General features: G+C 43.4%; 1 protein-coding gene across 1 annotated transcript; it reads left to right on the top strand.

Moving 5' to 3' along the window:
- The first annotated feature begins 811 nt into the window (after positions 1-811).
- On the top strand, positions 812-20,389 carry dtd1 (D-aminoacyl-tRNA deacylase 1). The gene is made up of 6 exons (XM_040033511.1): positions 812-956; positions 2,305-2,395; positions 3,139-3,374; positions 5,843-5,940; positions 12,202-12,366; positions 18,591-20,389. Exons 1-5 carry the CDS (start codon positions 914-916, stop codon positions 12,355-12,357), a joined length of 624 nt encoding a protein of 207 aa, XP_039889445.1. The 5' UTR covers positions 812-913; the 3' UTR covers positions 12,358-12,366; positions 18,591-20,389.
- The last annotated feature ends 1,385 nt before the right edge of the window (positions 20,390-21,774 follow it).

The following is a 21,774-nucleotide window of genomic DNA, read 5'->3' as shown; positions in this document are numbered from 1 at the left end:
GCAGCATAAGAAGGAATTAAAATAATATCCAACTGCAACATTAAGTTAATCCCATACAGCTGATCCAATAAAGGAATTCTTTACTTTAGGCCCTTTAAGACTTTAAAACTTTTGTTCTGGCTCTTACTTTACAAGCATTATGACTTTTCTTTAACAGATACTCTATTCTAGCTTCTTTCAGCCCACTGTAAAGGAGGATTTCAATACAACACAATGATTAAACTCACTTGCAAACACTTTTGATGTGATGACATCTATATGAGGGTGCAGCAGAGCTCCTTCTCCCTCAGACTGATTCAACCTCACTGCCATAAAGAACGCTTTAGGAAATCTTTCCTACAGATTGAAGCATGTTTTTGTATTATACCTTCATGCTGCTGGTTTTTTTAAGTTATACATATTATTTATTAATCCAATTTGCACTTCTTCTTCATTGTTTTTAACTACATTTTTGTTTGTTTTTATCACACTGCAAGAATTTGTTTACAACAGTCTCATAGTATAAACCTCTTACTTTGTTGTTTATTTGTTGTGTATTGTACACTGTACGATTTTATTCTTTATCATGCTGCTGTAACACAAAAGTTTAACCTTGTGGGATCAATAAAGCATCTGTCTATTAAAGTAGGCTGTACTCCCCTTAGGTGCAGCATGTGTGCATGCAGGTTCACCTTCACGGTTTTCTGGGTAACTAAGGTTTTATTAATTTCACTCTTGCTTTATCCACTCTGACAGCTCGCAGTAAAAACTGTCAGCTGTAAAAGTCTCGCGTGGGCTTTAATAAATTCCTCCCTGTACGCTTGAATCTCAGGACCCGTGTTACCGGTTTCAACCACCAGGGGGAGACATCGTGCCGTGCGCTCTGTTGATTCCCGGAAGTTGTGACAGTGTGCTCCCCAACACAACCACAACAATGAAAGCTATCATTCAGAGAGTCACGAAGGCGAGTGTGACAGGTAAGCTTTAACCTGAGCGCGGCTGCTGCATTTTGAGAATGTATTTAAACTCGAGCCTGCTCACAGCTTCCGCTCGTTTCCGTCGCTGACACGTCGCCTTAGCTAAGCTAGCAGGGTTAGCATTAGCCAGCAGAGTGAATGCAGAATGAATGCAGCAGAGCTGTTGTCTCTCCAGCTGTCAGCCGCTGCTGGAGCTCAGAGGGGCGTGATAGCAGTGAACATGTCCTGTATGTCTGCGGGGCTGACGGCTGAGCGACAGACGTCACGGCTGGCGACTGTTCTCCGACAGCCGGCCACCTGTCAGCCTCTGCTAGCTGCCGGTGTGCAACAGTAACAACAGCTGGAGGGCAAACAGTTCACAAAAACACGCTCATATATGCGTGGTTACATTTTATTTCTCAGTCTATATTATTTTCTCACGCTAAGAAAGTGCGTTTAAAAATGTCTACAGTGCTGATTTAACCGGTCAGTTTTTATTTTTCTCCTAAATATGCTTTAAAAAGTACAAAGTCAAGTCACAATTCTCACAATCTATCGCAATAAAGAAAATCAGTCAAATCCATCTTCATGTTTATTGTGTGGGAAACATGACGTCCTCTAGAGCTCTCTACAGTGGATCATCATTTGATCCTACCCTAGTATCTGTCACACCAACCCTCACTACATCCATGAGTCTTCTCTGTGGTCTTCCTCTCTTCTTCCTGCCTGGCAGCTCCATCTTCAGCATCCTTTGTCCAGTATATACACCATGCCTCTTAGTAGCTAGAAGAGCAGAGGTTAGAGCAGCTGGCCAGTAAGCAACAGGCTGCTGGTGTGAGTCTCTGTTCAGATGCTGACATCTCTGACATGGCTCATTTTGTCATGTAAAAAAAATAAGTAAAATGAACAAAAAGCTGAAGAAACGAATATTAAAGACACACATTTGATGGTTTCTACAGTTTGAGTAATGGCAAGAATTGATGTTTGCACATATCTTCTGTAGGGCATGCATCTGTGTGAGAGATTACATTGAATGGATTCTGAGACATGCGTTGGTATAATTTCGCTGCTTCAGTGCACAGAAGGCCAAAGTGACCCTCAGTCAGTCAAGTAGAACGAGTTTACCGCTAGGTTTAAATCAGTTTCAAGTATCCAAGACGAAAAACAAATTCACTGCAGTTGCAAATATCCACACATGTCCAAAGCTGCCTGTAATGCTTTTATAGAAACTTGAAAATGAACAAATTTTGAGGATGTAAAAACATAAAATCTCCTTTGTCTGATTTCTTCAAGTTGGTTGTGATCTCTGTGGGCACGGCGTTGCCTGATATCTCTGTGCCAGTGTTCATTTTGTTGTGCTTTCTTGCAGTGGGCGAGGAGCAGATCAGCTCGATCGGACGTGGACTGTGTGTGCTGCTGGGCATATCTGTGGAGGACACGCAGAGGGATGCTGAGTACATGTGAGTGCAGAAAGCAGAAAGTACACCCTGAGATCTCAAACACTGTAATTTCATCATAAAAAGAAGGGAAATCTAAATAAACTAAAAGCACACAGTCAAAATAATAAAACATTTATGCAAAAATGAAATGTCTTCAATGATTCTGATCCGGTCGATCTACGTCCCTACCCTCACCTATGGCCACGAGCTGTGGGTAGTGACCGAAAGAACGAGATCGCGGATACAAGCGGCAGAAATGAGCTTCCTCCGAAGGGTGGCTGGCCTCTCCCTTAGAGATAGGGTGAGAAGTTCGGCCATCTGGGAGGGGCTCAGAGTAGAGCCGCTGCTGCTCCACATCGAAAGGAGCCAGCTGAGGTGGTTCGGGCATCTGACAAGGATGCCCCCTGGGCGCCTCCTGGGCGGGGTGTCCTGGGCATGTCCCACCGGGAGGAGGCCCCGGGGCAGACCCAGGACACGCTGGAGAGATTATATCTCTCGGCTGGCCTGGGAACGCCTTGGTGTTCCCCCGGATAAGCTGGAGGAGGTGGCTGGGGAGAGGGAGGTCTGGGCGTCTCTGCTTAGGCTGCTGCCCCCGCGACCCGGCCTCGGATAAAGCGGATGAAGATGGATGAATGGATGGCTATTGTCACTGTTGACTGAATTGAAAACAGAAAGTGTAAAATAAATAAAAACAAAGATTAATATAAAATACAGAAGTGTAGGAGAGGCTGCTTACTGTGTTGTTCTCATCTTTGTGTTCTCAGGGTGCGTAAGATCCTGAACCTGAGGCTGTTCGAGGACGAGCACGGCCGAGCGTGGAGCAAAAGTGTCATGGAGCGAGACTTTGAGGTTCTGTGTGTGAGCCAGTTCACCCTGCAGTGCATCCTGAAGGGCAACAAGCCGGACTTCCACTCGGCCATGCCCGCAGAACTCGCTCAGCCTTTCTACGACAGCATGCTGGAGAACATGAGGAGCACCCACAAACCGGAGCTCATTAAAGGTGGGTCAAACAGAGGCGTAGGGCCACGTCAGCAAAGCCTTCTTTTTGACTATAAAACACTGTGACTGAAAGCTGTGGACACCAGTTTGACTCTTTAAACTGCAGTAGCAGTTTAAGATTAAAATCTTTATTAAAAGCAGCTGTTAATGGGACTCGGATGTGAAGCGAGTCAGATTAATGTTAGACGTGTGCGACTAATCGAGTCTAAGATCGCTGCTTTGTTAGTCGGTTAAACAGATTGTTCCTACTTTATCGATGCGTGTCAGCAGTTGGCAAAAGCTGCGACTCTAACGACCAGCAGAGCCTCTTCCTCTCTGGTATGGTACGATGTGAAGGGTCAGACATGAACTATAAACCACTGCAATACTTTGAAGTAGGAAATGAGTGGCTGTGTGAGAGGCGTGTGGACGCCAGCCTGCAGAGAGTGAAGGTTAAAGTTAGCACTGCTAACGTTAGCTGTTAAACAGCCATGTTTAGCCTCGTGCTTGGGCTGGGTTCAGTTTTAAATGCTTTCAGTGTGTTTGCTGACTAGTTGACTACATCCCTAGTTTGAATCTTACAATATTTAACATTAACTTTAAATAAATTCCTCCAGCTTCTCAAGTAGTTCTGTTGCTGGTGACCAGTTTACTTAATCCAAAAGTAAGAAACACAGTCCATATGAACATGTGGTTATTTAAGAGAATGAATGAAACTGAATAATATTCTTTGATAATCCAGTTATTCTCAGATGCCGCTGAGATGTGCATCTCTTTTTGCTGATGTTAACGTTGCAAACACTCAGACTGCGGTTGGGTTGCTGCGTGTGCTAACATTAGCAGTGCTAGGATCCGTAGCATCCACATGCTTCTTTGGTCAAATGGTTAAATCAAACGCTAGTTTTCTCTGATAAATCGAACCAGCACCTGTCCATTTTCTGAGACCTGCGCTGGTTTATGCAGCTGTCGTCTGCCCGACTTTCCACCTCGCTTTTTTACAACTTCCTATCACAGAGAGCGGGTCTCAGGTGTCTGCGGGTGCTACAGATGTTGGAGGATAGTGTTGTTAAATTACAGGACGAGCCGGTGACCAGTAATGTACGTTCATAAAAAGGGAAGAAGAATTGCTTTAACTGACTTGTGGTGCTCAGTAATGATGTTTAATCGTCTAATCGACTATTTCTAAACATCCATAATATCACAAGGCATGCATGCATGCAGCAAGAAGAACAAAAGCTGTGCTCATGTTTATGCAGGTGGCTCAGTAACATTTCATTAACACATGATGTAGGACTTTGGAATTGATGCCATAGGTGTGTCTGCAAGCAGGCCGAGGGGTAGCACCGATGGTTGCAGGTATTTTCAGGTTTGTTATAAAGCATGCTTCATCTCGATGAACCCTCTGCTCCACCTGAGTGTCAGATTCATCCAGAGATCACACAGTTCCCTGTAATTCCCAGCAGAAGAGTAAAAAACATATCATACCCATCAGCTGCTTACCTTTAATCTGAATTGTCATGCTGTGTGTGAGAAAAACGGCTGCGTGAAACCTTCACGCTGATATTTTGGTTAGCGGGTTACCCGCTCCCTCGTCAGGCCTGCTTGTTGTGGAGCTGCTAATTTGTGCTGCTTTAGTTAAAAAGCTGGTCATTAATGAAATGAACTAGCTGCACTCTAATTAGCACATAGCTATTTCATCCTCAACGCTCAACGCCCCTCTCAGTAAATCCAGCCCTTCATCATCTTCACTGCCCCACTTTAAAGTCCTCTGATTTTTGCCCCCTGCTGGAGTTTAGGTCTGGATATTGATATTGAGCTGATAGCTGCTGTTTCAAGCTAAGATGGATTATTTTAATTAAAAAAAATAGCCACAGTCTGTTGGCGGTCTTTTCAGAGACCAGTCTTAATAGAGTCCCAGGAGGCTGCAGGACGGCATGGCTGAAAAATGCCTGTTACCTGATACAAAGCTAATTGGAAACAAAAGGTCAAAGGTCACAGCTATTGCCACACACTTATGGGCCTGGACTAGTGATCCTGCTCCCTGCTATTTAATTGCCCGTATTCCCATCTCGGTGTAAGGTTACAGCAGTTTAGGCGGTGGATCATCGGTGTGGTGACGCGCTGGCAATGACGGTGGCGGTGAACTGGGTCAGCCCACCGGGGAGCAGGTGAGGAGAACACCTTGTCCCAGCGAGGGAGGTGTAGGGCTTCTTAATTAGGAAGCCTTCCGCCTCCCCCTCCAGAGAGAAAATGCGATGATGCAGCGCTTTTTCCACCGCGGCCCAACGGCTTCATTGTGCAGATGGTGTCATTAATCTCGTGGACCCGGTGGAAGAAAGGAGAACATTTGAGAAACTTCCTGTCCTCGCACCTCTCCGTCGCCTTTGTCCCCAATGTCTCAAAGCTCCACGTCACATCGTGAAACATCAAGTGCTGATGCCTGTAAACTGTAATCTCTATTCATTTGTCTTCCTGGTTTTATCATCGTAGATGGGAAGTTTGGGGCTCGCATGCAGGTCCACATTCAAAACGACGGACCGGTCACCATCGAACTGACATCACCGACTGGACCCACAGACCCCAAACAGGTACATCACTCGGCACGAAGCTTTAAAGACTCATCTTAATACCTCAGATACCACTGGCCGCTGCCTTTCCTCCAATGTGCAGTGCCTGCAGGAGTGTGCCTGTTACCCATCACCTGTCATGTTTGTATACGAGTTAGATAACAAGGAGACCTTTCATATGCTGTTACTTGTACTGAGCAGCAACTCTCCCACTTTGTCAGATGACTTTTCAAAGTTTGCCCAAATTGCATTTTTCATGCAAGTTTTCTCCAGTGAATGATCAGAAAAAGCTCCAGTATCAATGCTTGTTTCTGTTCCTCTACATTAAAGACATGAAATTGCAGCAGTTTATTGAAACTAGGATGCGTCCCATGACAATGATGCTCAGAGGAAATCAAAATTTCACATGGATACCTCCCTGTACTTACATAAAAAAATAAAAAATAAGGTGTCTAAGAAAGCACCGATTTTCGACAGACTCCCGTCTCTCTGTACTTTGAGGGCCTGTAACTCTGGTGCATCTAATCAAGGCATGCAACATTTTTTTGAACATAGTCACACTCCAAAAAGTTACTGCACAAAAAAAAAAAAAAATCAGCTGATTCTGAGAGGGTCAGCAGGGAGGAGCTCCCTAATTTGTCAGTGTGAAGGAGTTCATTTCTATTGTACCACCAGGTGGCGGTGTTTGCTCTCCTCTCATGTACAGACTCTTGATTCTTATGCTACAGATTTTTGTTGTTGTTTCTTTTTTAAAATGAGTGAAATAAGAAGCATCCATTATTTATACCCTTCAGGTTTCTTGAAGTTTATTTTATTTTTAGTTTATTTTGCTTGATTTTGTGTGATTTATACGAATACTGTTCGATATTTGACTGACTAAAATTAAATCTAAGTTTTATAAAGTCATGCATCCTTGGATCTGAGTTTGAAAGAGTCACACAGAGGTTATTTTTAAAATCCACAAATGCTTCGAATTTAAGCAAAGTGAAACTCAAGGAAAGAAAACAATATAAAAATTATATCCAATAACATCTATAAATCCAGCCAGTTAAATGAATATCAGAAGTATAATACACAAAGTAGTGTGTTGTGTGGATGCGTCTGCATGTGGGAAAACCTATCATCTCACTCAAAGTCACAAAGTCACAGATCATTGCTGCCCAGCTGATCGTTTTGGTTTTATGACTCACAATCTTTCATCGACTTTTTTCCACAAATGCAATAAAAATTCAACAAAATAAAGTAAAATTTTAGAAAAGTAAAACACACTAAATTAGCTTACTTATTTTTACTTATTTCTTTTATATTTTCATCCATATGAGACACCCGTGTGACTGATCTACCATTGAACAGGCCCCACGCTTTTATTCTGAAGGTTCAGTTACTGCTAACTTGCTGGCTGTAGCCCTTCATGTAAGATGTGCCCCTGTCGTTATGCTGATGTGCTCGTGGTTTGTCTCACTTGCAAAGCTAGTGCTTTTTAGGCTGGGTGTTAAGTTTGCAGAATTCCAGGATCCCAAATCCCAAATTAAGGATTCAAGAAAAACAATCTAGATTTGGGAAAGCAGAAAACAAAACTTTAAGCTCTCAGACAGCAGCCAAGATTAACGTGTGTCACCCCCACGGAGCCGCGCTGATTCACTGATATCTCACTATCACTCAGTCGCCTCCGTGAAGGAGCTGAAAAGTCCCCCATTTGTTTTAGTTGTGTGTGTGTGTGTGTGTGTGTGTGTGTGTGTGTGGGTGTGTGTGTGTGTGGGTTTGAGATGATTGGCACCATCGGCCCACATGCTCACGCTCTCCCTCTGCTGTACCTGTCCAGGCTGTGACTGTTTGCTCCAGGAAACCAGAGTCAAACCAGGATGCCCCCTTTCTAAAGGGATGGTTTTATTCTGAAAGTGTGCGCTGTGATCTGAAAGGGTTAGTATATCATTTTGATTGCATGCAGGGAGCTTTGACAGGTTTTCATGCTCGGTGCTTTTAGGGAAAGCGACATCAGTGTGGTGCTGGATGAAAAGTACATTAGCAGGTGACTCATTTTAGCTTCTGAGAAGTCTTGATATGAGTACAGAGGACCAGCTCCAGGGGACTGAAAGCACCAGAACTGAATTAAATTAACAGTTTTGAAGCTTCATTTTCTTATTTTTTTTCTTATTATTTTACCTTTTTAAATAAACTAAAATGAAGGAAAGGTTCCTGAGCCAATCCAGGATTTTCTATTTGTTTAAAACACATAAAACAAACTTCTTTTAGCTTCATTTAGACCTAATTTTCACCTTCACTCAAAGTGTCCCCTCAAAATATAAACTGATCTTTATTCTTAAGATCATCCTGTACCACAACCCAATGCTTCTTCAGTGACTTTGTATTTCATTGATTCTTTGCCTTTAAGTGTTTTCTCCCCACATCGCTTGTTAAGAAAACAAACACCGTTACAGGACGGCTGTGAAAATCTGAACTGTGAACAGAGATGTACTTCATAAATTTATCCCCAAATCCTGCTACATCTGTAAATCTTCATCTTCCTCCTGCCCGTTTTTGCAAAATGTCCCTTTTTTTTAAAGCAAGCTATTTTTATAAAACCAATTAACACTGCAGCAGATGATTTATTAACATGCAGCTGTAACTAATATTTATCTTTTCTTTGCAAGTCCGTTTTGCATCATTGATGCATTTTCGCTTTCTTTCATTTTTTAATTGAAGCAAAAACTTTGTTGATTGATCAGTTTGTCAGATTTTAATTTCAGTCACAATTTTTGTGTTTCGACAACTATTAAAACAAGATAACTGAGATCAAATTCTTATTTTGAAGAAAAGTCCAGGTTCACTCCTCATCAGGATGGTTTAGTTTAGCTCGCATTTGTTTATTTATTTCACCAATTAAAGTTCAAGCAAATGCACTTTTTCATTATTTTTTTTAAGGCTGGATCAAGCTACATGATCATGGTCTCATTCGTGATTTGTTCAACTTTGGATTTACTCGATTTTCTCTGCAGTGATTCTGTGAACGAGTCATGAAATGTTTTTATGTTATTTTTTTTTTGTGTGCATTTAACCGCTGATTTATGAATGAATAAGAGTCAAGTAATGGAGATAGAAATCAGTGCAAAAGTGGACAGTTTCCTGCAGCGACAGGATGTTTCTCAGCTCCTTCTGCCACCAGAACGAGCTTCGTGCAGCCTTCCTGAATTCTGCTCACTTCTGTGGAGCCCAGTTAGCGTCCTTATGCCTTGGCTGCAGGCAGGCTTTGGCTGCTCTCCCCTTGGTGGACTTGGCTTGCTTGCCCAAAGGGAGGGATATTAAGCAGTCCTCAGAATTTTAATCTTGTCTGTTTGGGATGTTTTGCTGTGGGGGCTGAGGAACCAAAGCCAAGACTGAACATGAGGGATAAAAGGCCAGCCAATAGGCTACGCTTGGCACGGGGTGGGAAATGAAGCAACAGCCAGCAGACACTGTTCCTTTCTTTCCATGAATCAGGGATTTAGTCCACCACAGGGTCAAGCGGCCAGCAAACAATAGAGTTATCCAGAGCAATGAAAATCATCCAGTTTTGGATGTTCTCTTTGGGAAGCTGGAGGCTGCAGCCCGATGGCAGAGGGCTCCAGAGTTTTTCTGTTTGTTCACCTTACTGTTGGTGCATTTTGATTTAGGCTGTGGGCTGAAACCCAACATTCACAGGAGTTACATAATGTTTGATCATGCTAAGCTTTCACTGGGTTGGAGATCAGAGTTTTGGGTTTGGACGGAGCTTTAGCGTTGGAGTTATAAACAGATATCTTTGTGCACTACCACGGCGTTATATCAAACAATCAAGATGTGACTGAAGCACAGCTTTAATTCAAGGGGATTAACAAAAGTATTGCATTAACTGTTTAGAATTTTAAAAAAAAATGTACATAGACGCCATTTTCAGAGGTTTAAAAGCAATTGAGTTGACCTACAACCAGTGTTATGGACATGTGAGGAGTTTGTTCAAGTGTTGAACTTATATTTGGTAACAGTTCACTGGAACTCTGAATGTGAGGTCCAAAGAGATGGAGATGCAAGAGAAGGAAACAATCATTAGGCTGAAGGACAAAATGCAGCTATTAGAGAGAGCAAACACATCAGCAGTGTTAAAAATTAACATTCTTACAAAGATGAAATGCACCAATCAGCTCAGCAATCACGAAAGGCCTGAAGGACCACAGAAGACTACAAAAGTACATGATGACAGAACGATTTTCACGGTTAAGAAAAAAACATCTAAGTCAAGAACCCTCTCGAGGAGGTAGACGCATCTCTTTCAGTCTACAATCAATTGAAATGAAATGCAGAGGAAACCAGTCGTTTACAGCTAGATGCTAACCGCTGGTTACACAGGAAGAACGGGGAGGCTTGATTAGATTTGTACATTTGTACAGATTTTTACAACTCCCAGGCCACGGACCGGTACTGGTCTGTGAGTCATTTGGTACCAGGCCGCGAGAGTTGAAGCTCGGATGTGAAATTGATGGTTTTCAGGGTTTTTATCGTTTTTATCTGTAACTTGGTTTCTCTGGGTCTTTTCCCGTGTGTTATGAATAAATCTTCCCTTTTTTGGTACCGGTACTGGTTTTATCTTGTTGTATTTATCCACGACATCTTAAAGGCTGGTCCGTGAAAATATTGTCAGACATAAACCGGTCCGTGACGCAAAAAAAGTTGGGGAACGCTGTTTTAGACGACACGGTTCTGGAAAAAATAATTCTTTGAAAAGAAGAAACAAAGATTAACTTGTGAAAGAATGACAAGTGTGGAGAAGAAGAGGAACAGCTCCTGATCTAAAGCATACCACATCATCTGTCGAACACGTTGGAGGTCACATTATTGCATGCGCGTGTGGAACCATGTCATTTGCTTTTATTGATGACGTGAGTGCTGATAGAAGCAGCGGGATGGATTTTGGAGTGTGCAGGGCTGCACTCTGCTCAGATTCAGCCAACTGCTGCAGAACTGATTAGACCGAGCTTCCCAGTGCCAGTGGATAATGACCCAAAGCAAACTGTAAAAGGAACCTGAGAGATCTCCAAGGCAAAGAAATGGGATATTCTTTGATGGCCAAGTTAACCACCTGATCTCAACCCAATAGAGCATGCTGTTCAGTTATTAACTGGATGCAGAGAGACCCACAAACAAGCAGCAACTGGAGGCATAATTAGCAAAATGGTGTCACTTTCCAGATACTCACTGATCTGACCGATATCATCAACAAAGACAACAGCAGGCCTAGTTTCTTACCACAGCATGTTAATGGGTTCAGCTGGGAATAACAGTCTTTTTTGTACTCGTTGAATAATGTAATGTCTTATGCAATGCTTTGGATTTTTAAGATGACATGTAGTTCATAAATATTTCTCCTACAACCATAAAAGTTTTACCATCTGTGTTTCCAGACTATTTTGGATGTCAGGTAACATACCTACTTCATCATCACTGTGGAGTGATGTTTATGAACCGTGAAGACGAGGGAGGAGCGGTTTTTGATCAGTAGAGTTGTCTGACTAGTTGTGCTGAGTGGCAGCATGAAGGGCTATTTTGAAAAGAGGGAGTGCGTGCAGTCACAACAATAGACTCATTGAGGGGATCATATGACAGCTCGGGATAGCTCTGAATGCCGAGAGAATAGAAGTAGTCATGTATCACAAATGTGGAGTGCTGGCCCGGGCCTCTTTTTCTTTGTTTAATTAATTGTTGTAATTGTCATGCATGTCAGGACCTTTGGGTGAATACTGAGCATACTGCAAAGGTCATGATCTGCAAGTCATGATGCAGCATGTTCATGGTGGGACCACAGAGCCACCAGGAGGCCCAGATGAGTCAGGTTTCAGTCGCAGAGTAGGAAAAGGGAAATGTTACCGTTTTAGAAATAAGAATCCATAAATTATTATTACTTATTCTAACTATCCTCTGTCTACGATGTAATGTGACCGGGTTGTTTGTCTGCTTGTTAGCAGGTGGGGAAAAAAAGCTTATGGCCAAACTTGCATGAAAATATTATTCTTAGGAGCCGGACTCGATCGAAATCTGGATCTGGATTCAGGAATATTTGGAAGGATTCTTTTTGATTACATCATCTACGGCTCACATTACCTGTGGTGTACCACAAGGATCAGTCTTAGGGCCTATTTAATTTTCTACTTATATGCTTCCACTTGTGTAAATTTTACAAAACCACAATGTGTGTGTCCCGTGAGAGCTCTGAGCTTAAAAGCTTAGATACTGTTTCTGACCCAGCCTTTTTGCTTTCTTGTATTTTCTCAGCTATCAAAGCAGGAAAAGCAGCAGCAGAGGAAAGAGAAGACGCGCTCCAAGGGTCCCTCAGAGTCCGGCAGGGAGAAGGGCGCCCAGCGTTCTCGACAGGACCCCAACGCCAGCAGTGGGGCAGAGGGGGACGTGTCTTCGGAGAGGGAGCCTTAGGTCATAGAGGTGAACGGGAAATATGCACACACACACATGCAGTCAGGTACAGTTACGCTCAGGCGTGTCTGTCTAATTTAGTCTTTAGAATTCGTCAATCATTTCCCACTAAATAAAGGCTCATCTTAAAGGGGACGCCCCATGCTGTTTTCTGTTATCAGTCTGTGCACAAAGAGCACCTGTGAGACAAAAGCTCAGGCTTCACACTGCTCTAACCGCTCAGTTTCACATTATTTTTCTACTCTTGCAAATATATGATGTCATAGAAGGAGGATGTGGTTATCTCAGGCACACGGCTCTGACTGTAAGTAAAAGGCTTGCACGGACCTGCTGTTCATACTTTCTGCACAATATTCAAAAACAATTTAAACAAAAAAAAGTTGACATTTCTAGTCTAATTCTAACTCTTAGTATTTGCTTCTGCACAGTCGTCATCTCAGAGCTGCAGTTATTGGGTTTTTTTTTTTTTTTTTGGCCGCTGTGGAGGCAGCTCCCACAACTTTGGAGTAGTGATGTAACCTGGAAAGCTCCTCCAGCCTTGGCAGAAGGAAGTTCATAAATTGATCCAAGAAATTAAAGAAACAAACCAAGTGTAAATATGGAAACGTGTCTGCCAAGGCTGGTACCACTGAAACTTCATTAGAGCCACAACAGGACAGCTTGCCGGCCGACTTAATTACCCTGCATGCTCGTCCACGCACGTCACTTTGTTTATGTGTGTGCGAGGTTGTGGGTAGTTGTGTTTAGTGTGCGGTTCTCCTGGAAAGGTCACAGCAAACAGGATATCAAGCTCATAAAATGGCTTTTTACTTGCTGCAACAGCTTTTAGTGACCATATGGAGAGCTGAGCGTCTGGGCTGGCGTGTCTTTTCTGCTCGACTTTTTTTGGGAGGGTGGGGGTTTGGAAACGGCACGGGAGGATGATGCATTGTGAGCCAGAAAGTATCCCAGGATGGAGATCTGTGATGGAGTTGTTTCAGGCACATAATTAATTTAAAAACAAGCTTTTAAAATCAGTCATGTTTTGGAAATTTGGAAGGAGGTGGAGTTTTTTAATAACTCACCTGCTTGCATTTTTGTAAAACTCAGAGTTAGCGATGTGGCTACTTTGAGGTGTGTGCTAACACAGCTGTAAGCACTAGCTGTCAGCTAAGCCTCACATCTGCTAGTTAGTGACTTCTTATTATTAGTTGGATAATAGTAAATCTGCTGTGTTGCGCAGACCATCAAAGACCACCTGGGTTATGGGAAGTGAAATTGCAGTATTTTAGGTAGTGGATCGGTACAAACCCCACTGGGATAGTTGGGACACTTCCTGAAAATCCAATAAAAACTAAAACCTGATTCTCCTCCTCATGATGTGCTGGATATTTTCAAAGGGAGACAGATCAGGACTTCAGTCAAGCACACAGACTCCATGTCTACGAAGCCAGGTTTTTCCAATGAGGCCTGGCATTGTCCTACACACGGAGTTCCTGGGAAAAGACGATAATTTCCTAATGGGAGCATATGTCTGTCTAAAATTCCTCCTCCTCGTAGTGCCTTCACATATGTGCAAAGCCCCCATGCTACGGGCACTGGTGCACGTTGAGCCGTGAACTCATGTGACCACAGGACACGTTTCCATTGTTGCTCGCTCCATCTCGGATGAGCTTGGGCCCAGAACTCACTGATGTTTCTGCACAAAGTTGTTTGGAGTGTGTTGCAAGCATCTAAATGTGTTTAAGAGATAAAATTAAGTTTAAGTGGAAAAAACATTTAAAATCTTTTCTTTGTCCTTTTGTCTGTTAAATAAATGTTCAAGTGTATGACGAAAAAGCCGATTTTAGTTTTATTCCCAATTTTTCTGGAAATCTGGTGTATCTGTATGTATATATAATGCTTTACTACTTATACTGAGCAGTCAAAGCATTTCTAAACTGCAGTATTTTTTGTATAACTCTATTTATGGAAACATTTATTTACCTTTTAAACAGCATTTCCTGTGCTTACCTGGTTTTAGGTCCTTTTAAATTTGCTGAAACTCTGAGAACAAAATGGCTTTGCATCTGTGCAAGATCATTTTGGTCTTTTGCACTGTCAACAAATGCAGTCACCTCCCAAAAATAGTTATGTCCCATTTATAATATTAGTGTATGGTGTCATGTGCAATATGGCGCCCTTAAATCTGCAGTGAGAAGCAGTTACAGTTGTTCTTGTTTTCCACATCTCCCTTTTTCCATCTGTGCCTGATCTCTTTGTTTTTGTTGACATTGCGGTGAAACTCAGCAACCTTCATGAGAGACAGACCTGTTTGTTTCTCATTTTGTGCTTCTTATTGCAGTGTTGGGGGTGGTTTGGTGTGGGGGGGGGTATGTTTTGGGGGGTTGTTCTTATTTGCCTTGAGTATTTGTTTACTAGTGCAAAAACAGACGAGTTCTGGGAGAACAGAGATGGGGAGGCATTGAGTCAGCTCTCTCTGTGTCCCCCTCTGCTCTCCCTGCTGAGGCTGCAGGCTCCTGCAGCACAGCTCCTCTCCCTCTGTGAACCCTCCGGCAGACATGCATTAATGGATATGCCCTCAAACTGGCAGCAATGCTTCCTGATCCTTGTGCTCAAAGATGGGGCAGTGCAGTTAGCTGCATTCAGACAAAAGCATGACTGACACCAGAGAGGTGAGATTAATGGGTTAGTGAGGTATCACAAGCTTAAATCAGTTTCACTGTCACGAAGGTGGCTCTCATTACCATAGTAACTTAAGTTGAACACATAAGCTGGTCTGGAGCAAGTAATGTCAATCACATGGCAGCAACTCAATGCATTTAAGCATGCTGACCTGCTGAAGTGCAACCTGAGCTGGGCTGGTCGGCTTCAGAAAATGCTGATCTGAACTGCAGAAGAGTATCTCTCAGTGTACAGCACATCAAACCTTGAAGCTGATGGGCCACAGCAGCAGAAGACCACACCCTCTGGCAATTTAGCCTGAGAGCGTGAATCCATCAATGGTTCAGGCTGCTACTAGTGTAATGGTGTGGGAGATGCCAACAATGCTTAGTACCAACTGAGATAACCAACTAAAAACCGATAAAAACCCTGAAAACCATACATTTCACACCCGAGCTTCAACTCTCGCGGCCCGGTACCAAACGATTCACGGGGGTTGGGGACCGCTGGCCTACCTGGGTGCTGTTGCCGAGCATCTTCTGATGGCTCATTCCAGCAGCTCACATCATCTGAGTTCACTGTGCTCAAGTTGTCACAAAGGTCACCAAATCTAAATCCAGTAGAGCACCTTTGGGTGTTCATTTGACAAATCTGGAGCTATTGTGTGATGCTGTCGTGTTGATGTGGACAAAATCTCTGAGGAAAGCTTCCAGCGGTTTGTTGAATCTGTGTCGTGTTGAGTTAAGGCAGGTTTAAAGGCAAACAAGGGGCCAACCCTGTACTACAAAGGTGTGTCTAATGAAGTGGACACTAAATGTGGAATCTATTGAGGAAATATGTGGTGTAGAAGTAATCTGTAGAGTCGAACCTTACTGACGTCTCTCGATTGGAGTAGGCGGCACTCAGTCACTTTTGAGCAGGAGATTATGACACGCCAAACACCCTGAGCCAGAAGCGGAAAACCTGATCCCAAAGTTTTAGACTTTTATTGACTAAATCAGCATTTTCATATCTTGTATGGGAAAAAAACTCTCGAGTGATCCTCATCCAGTCACCTGATAGCTGCTGTTAGCTTCTAATGGCTTAAAACCGCCATCAAAACATCAGCAGGTGCAATGTTATTATGTCCTCCCTGAACTCCTCCACAGCGGGGGAGGATGCAGTGTAATCCTCAGGTTTTGGAGGCTTCAGCACCTTGTTACATAAGGTCTGACCAGAAGCCAGGGATGAGGGGGAAATGTGAGAGGAAAGGGAGTGGTTTTTTGTTTTTGTTTTTCCGATAAGGTGACAGTTATTTGGATTTTGGAGTGAGAGAGTGCACACACAGCACCTCGGGAAGTGTGTGTGCTGTAGCGAAAGAGAGGGATGGGTGGAGGAAAGAGGAAAAAGGACAGCGGCCTTGCTTGCTTAGCTCTGTAGCTGCATGTTTTATAGAGAGAACTGGTGCTCCCGAGGTTTGCTTTGCGTGACTTAAACATGAGCCGTGCTCGCCTTCCATCGAATAGTTTGCGACAGTCCCTCCATTATCTTCTCTGCTCGTCCTTCCTGTCTGCAACGCTCTAATTTCAAAATAGAGTTATGTTAAGTTATCAGTACAGGAAGGTTTCAGCTGCTGTGAAGAGGTCCCAGCTGTAGCTGTTCTCAGGACTGTCGGAGATGTTCACACCACACGTAACTGCATCTTTAAATTTAGCTTTCATTGCTACCGTCAGCGTTTTTGTGCAGATCTTTTAATAAGATGCAGATTTTTGAATTTGTCTGTTCACCTAAAATGGAAGCTGCACTTTAAACCTCCAGGAATTTTTACTTCTTTTCATTTTAACAGGAATAAAATGGGAAAGTAACAAATAAGGCCAAAGTCTGTGGGGGGGGGAAAGCGTCCATGCTTAGCTTTGAATGGCTTATTTTAGTCCGTAAAGATATTGCTGTCGATATAATCTTGCTTTTTGTGTTAGTTGTTTTTTTTAAGATTTATCTTTAAGATTTTTAGTCTTAATCTGACCAGACATGAAATCAGAGAGAGAGTGGTAGGAAACCACACCCCTGCAGTGGCTTTTGGTATATAGGTCCCCCACTCAAACCATAGATCAGTTTTGTTTTTAACTACATTTTCCATCTTTTAGAAAAGATTATTCTTGTTTTGTACCAATTTGGGCTTTAGATCGTGATCTTTGGAGTGTCCCAGTCCATAAATACCATAATCTGTGCAGATTAGGTCCGTGTGTGTCTGCTGTCTGAGCAGGATGGAGCTCAGGATTAAACCATTGTCTTTTTTATGCCCTACATTGTTATTTTATTTTATTTTTCTTGAAGTATCAAAACCCGATGTCATCATTTCTTGATTTTAGTTATCTTGGCTGGAGCTGAATACACAGCTCCAGCCAAGATAACTAAAAACGAGACTTCACCCAACAAACTTCCTAGTGGATAAACCAACTATGAGCATATCATAAGAATCTCATGGAATATTCACAGGTATGTTTCATCTGTTTTCTGATAATAAATATATTATTAAAAGAAAACAAAAAGACCTGCGAGCTTCTATCCTCCAAGCTCGGGTCCTCTACCAGAGGCCTGGGAGCTTGAGGGTCCTGCGCAGTATCTTAGCTGCTCCCGGGACTGCGCTCTTCTGGACAGAGATCTCTGATGTTGTTCCCGGGATCTGCTGGAGCCACTCGCCTAGTTTGGGAGTCACTGCACCGAGTGGTCCGATTACCACGGGGACCACCGTTACCTTCACCCTCCGCATCTTCTCCATCTCTTCTCTGAGCCCTTGGTACTTCTCCAGCTTCTCATGCTCCTTCTTTCTGATGTTGCTGTCATTGGGAACCGCTACATCGATCACTACGGCCGTCTTCTTCTGTTTGTCCACCATCACTCTGTCCGGTTGGTTAGCCACCACCATTTTGTCCGTCTGTATCTGGAAGTCCCACAGGATCTTAGCTCGGTCATTCTCCACCACCCTAGGCAGCATCTCCCATTTTGACCTCGGGACTTCCAGATTATACTCGGCACAGATGTTCTGTATGCTATGCCAGCCACTTGGTTATGGCGTTCCATGTATGCCCTGTCTGAGAAGGCAGCTGGATAGCGTGGTAGTAAGACTTACACACCTTTGGAACGGGAGTTGTGGGTTTGATTCCCGAATGCTAACCAAGCCTACCTCAGACATGAGCGAGAGAGATAAATAAGAAGCTGAACCGGGGGGTGAAACTGATTTCATTGTAGTTCTTAACAGAGCTTAAATGTGTTTTTCATCCTGAACTTTCACATGGATATTTTCTGCCCAATAAATATGCTTTGAGGGCTCAAAAAGGCTTAAGAAAATTCCAAAGCGCTACATTTTGACTCCTATAAACATAAAGGTGCTGTAACCCTGATAGTGTTGATGGTTTCAGGGTCTAATTTCACAGGGCTTAATTACATTTGCTAAAGTTGCTATGCAACAAAGATCAGCTCATCCTGTGGGGGTCACATGGGAAGATTTTTCCACATTTGGTTGATCTTCTGTAATGATGTGAATGACTGTGTAATGACTGAGAGAGTATGAAGAAAAAGAGTTTAAACTACTGCTGTTTCGTGTCTTGCAGATGTCGTACTGGGGACATGACGGTGAGCCCAGTTTCCTCAGGAAGGCCTTAAACCTCAGCGACTCTTTCACCTGATCCTGGACTGTCCTTCCTGTTTGGAAATCAGCAGGATTCGTTCAGCCTGTTTCAGACATCGTCCCCTTGGCCTCTCTCCTCCACACTCAGATAGGACCGGCTACATGTAGCAAAGATGATGTCTGGCCACATGACACTGCACAGTTTTCTTAGATTTGTGAGGGGAGGGGAGGCGTGGGTGATGGCAACATCATAAAACCGTGCAGCCCAGTAGCTTTATGTGCTCGGCTTTCCTTTTTCCCTTCGCTCCCTTTCTTTCCATCGTTTCATGTTTCTGCCGCCATCTGTCTCTTTGTCTTTTGCTTTCTCTCTGTCTGTTCTGACTTAGTCTCTGTTTAGAGACATGACTCTGACCCTGAAGCACAGCTCAGCTCCGAGTTTATACTGCAGGAACATCATGGTAGTGAGAATGTACCAAGCTTGTTATATTGTGACACTTGTCAAATGTTTGAGGTCTAAGAGGTTATTTTACCTTTTTGAGTAGCAGATTTTGTTTAAGGTCAAACTGAAGTTGCTACCATCGTCTGCTCTGTAAAAGAAATGGCCCTGTTGTTTGTAGCTGGACAAGTTTACGTTTCATATGCAAAGACTTGAGATGAAACTTCTGTAAAGTCAGCCATTGGTTAGTGAAGTCCTCAAGCTCAGTCTTTTTGGCCTTACCTTCTTAATTTGAAACTAAATGTGCACCTGGATCCTGCTTTCTCCTAATTATGGCTGTAAATTTGTAAAATGATCATCATGTTTCAGTAAAGAAGACCGAAAAATATCAGCGGAGCACATAAACACATCACCAGTATTTACTTTTCCTTCTTTCTTTTTTTTTTTTTTAAATTTGAGATCACTGATGAATTTTTCCCACACTGATTTCTGTACAAATGGACTGCTTTTTTAACAGCTAGTTGAGTCGCCCCCTGCTGGCCTTTTGCATGGTCTTCACTTTCTGGAATCAGAAGCTACGTCACTAATAAGTAGACAGCAGTCTGCAGCAACACCCCACAAAAGCTTCAAACAACAGCCTGCATTAAATCTCCAGCTACATGTAAGCACGATGCTGCACGCCGACTTGCTAAGTTAGCTAACAAACATCCACTGGGTAAAAGCGCATTGCTAACAACATTAGTTTGGCTAACCAGCCGAGTCTTGGCTAACTACTGTCTGCTAGCAACTTAGTGACGTAGCATAAAGATGGCTGTGTATCATGTACTCATTTAGCGGCGCACATTTGTTAACATTATCTGCTTGCACTGACTCAGCTTTCACTGAAACATGAATGGTAACCAACTAACTCGGAGGCTGCCAGAGTGGTTTTGATGCCCCAAATCATTATTGTCTCTTCATTAACAGAAATAAGAATAGCTTTACACTTTAAAATCACTTCGACTAGACTACAGCAGACGGATATGTGATTTCAGTTGGACTTTAAATGCTAAAATGTGACCTGTGTCTCAGTGTGTTCCTCAATTTATTGACCCACTCAGTGGGAATGACTCTAGAAAGGGTGCTGCAGTCGATTGTAAGACCAGGATCGAGTTTCTGCGACTGCCCCATTCACCTGTGCTTTACACCTGCGGAGAGGGGCCAGCTGCACCTCACTATCAGTGTGACCGGACCAACTCTGACATCAGCTATTTATTCATGTTTCTCATTGTGACGCCGTCCTGCTGTCACTCGACAGATCTGAATGTACGTTTTGTTGTCGTTTTTATAAAGGTGTAAGAAAGAAGCGTCTCTCTGTTTGTGTGTTGCATTCTGCTCATTTTAATGCAAACAGCAGGGATGCTTGGCCTTATTTCTACTTTCAGCATCACCACCTGGCCTCTGTACTGTCCCAACTTTAGCTTTCTTCTTTTTTTGGTTGGCTATTCCTGGCCAACCATGCTATACCCCTCTCATCCCTTTCCTTCTGATTTGAGATTGCGGTGGAGAGGAAGAGGAGCTGCTGCATCCTGGATATGGGAGCTATCTGAGAGGGAAGACATGACCCAGATATGTCTGCTAGCTAGATACCTAGCCTTGGTGTTTCAAACTGCTAGAACTGCAGCTTTCCTCTGCAGTGGCTGCATTGTGATCCCAATGCCAGAGGAAGGAGGAGGTAGGCTGTGTGGGTTATTGACCAGGGGAGGGCTGGTGCAGGACAGATGTCTCGCTGTGGGGAATCACCTGTTTGCGTGTGTGGATGTGGACGTCCTGAGCTGCTGGGCAGGGCAGTGGGTGCGGTGTGAGGCGGACATGGGAAACTGGGTTAAATTCCAGGCATTCTCCTACATCTGAAGCCGCACTGTTTCTGGTTTGTCTTTTCTACAACTTATCTTACATCTTGTGTGTGTGAGCGAGTCCTTTGCCAAGCCTACTGGCTATGGAAAAACAATTTAACTGGATTTAATTTGTTGCCCCCCTCCTCCTCCCCACCCACCCACTCCTCCTCCTTCCTCTTCCCTCCTTCCCCACAGTTATTTCTTACGTCTGGGAGGTTGGGGGAATTCAGCTTGTTTAGTAACTCCGTGCCGAGTCTGATGTAGCTTTGGAGGTTAGACAGGCCCGGTTTCATGGCAGCTTAAAGGCCTCGAATCATGTTGGCATCATCACGAGAGGGTAAACAATTCCCAACTGATTTAGAAGAACGTTTTCCAGGACACACCAGAAACCGATGTAGAAGTGTCACTCGTATCCTGGTTGCCTTTAGATCACTCTGGGCTCTTTGCTCTAAAGGGTTAATAAGGCACAATGAAACCAGTTGCCTAGAGCCCTGACCACTTTTTTCCATTCTTGCTGGAAAGTTTCCAGTGCTATTTATATGAAACCTCAGGCCCCACAATCAAGAAACCCACTTGGCCGGGATCAAGTATTATCCATTATCCCGAAGTTCAGCTTCACTCAAAGAGTACTGCATTAAAAAACCATCAGAAATGGCAGAGACATGCTGGAATCGGTGGTCCGTATCATCTCTGTGGACACAACAATCTGCAGCGAACAAGTAGGCAACATGTACAAGCAGGCACCGGAGAAATCAATCCACATGACCTAACGACTGTTGTATAACCAAAGAAAATACAGCACATCTAATCTGCCCCGGGTCTGATAGATGTGTAGTAAAAGACCAGATATGTGA

Source organism: Simochromis diagramma, unplaced genomic scaffold, assembly GCF_900408965.1.
Source record: "Simochromis diagramma unplaced genomic scaffold, fSimDia1.1 OVJJ01000571.1, whole genome shotgun sequence".
NCBI classification, from domain to species: domain Eukaryota; kingdom Metazoa; phylum Chordata; class Actinopteri; order Cichliformes; family Cichlidae; genus Simochromis; species Simochromis diagramma.
Note: the sequence above shows the minus strand (reverse complement) of the source record. Positions and strands in the feature narration are given on the sequence as shown.

Excerpts from the sequence above, each read along its gene's own strand:
- dtd1 (XM_040033511.1), top strand. The coding sequence starts at position 914 with ATGAAAGCTATCATTCAGAGAGTCACGAAGGCGAGTGTGACAG. Across the intron at positions 2,396-3,138 it reads CAGAGGGATGCTGAGTACAT|GGTGCGTAAGATCCTGAACC; the intron begins GTGAGTGCAGAA and ends TTGTGTTCTCAG. Across the intron at positions 5,941-12,201 it reads GACCCACAGACCCCAAACAG|CTATCAAAGCAGGAAAAGCA; the intron begins GTACATCACTCG and ends GTATTTTCTCAG.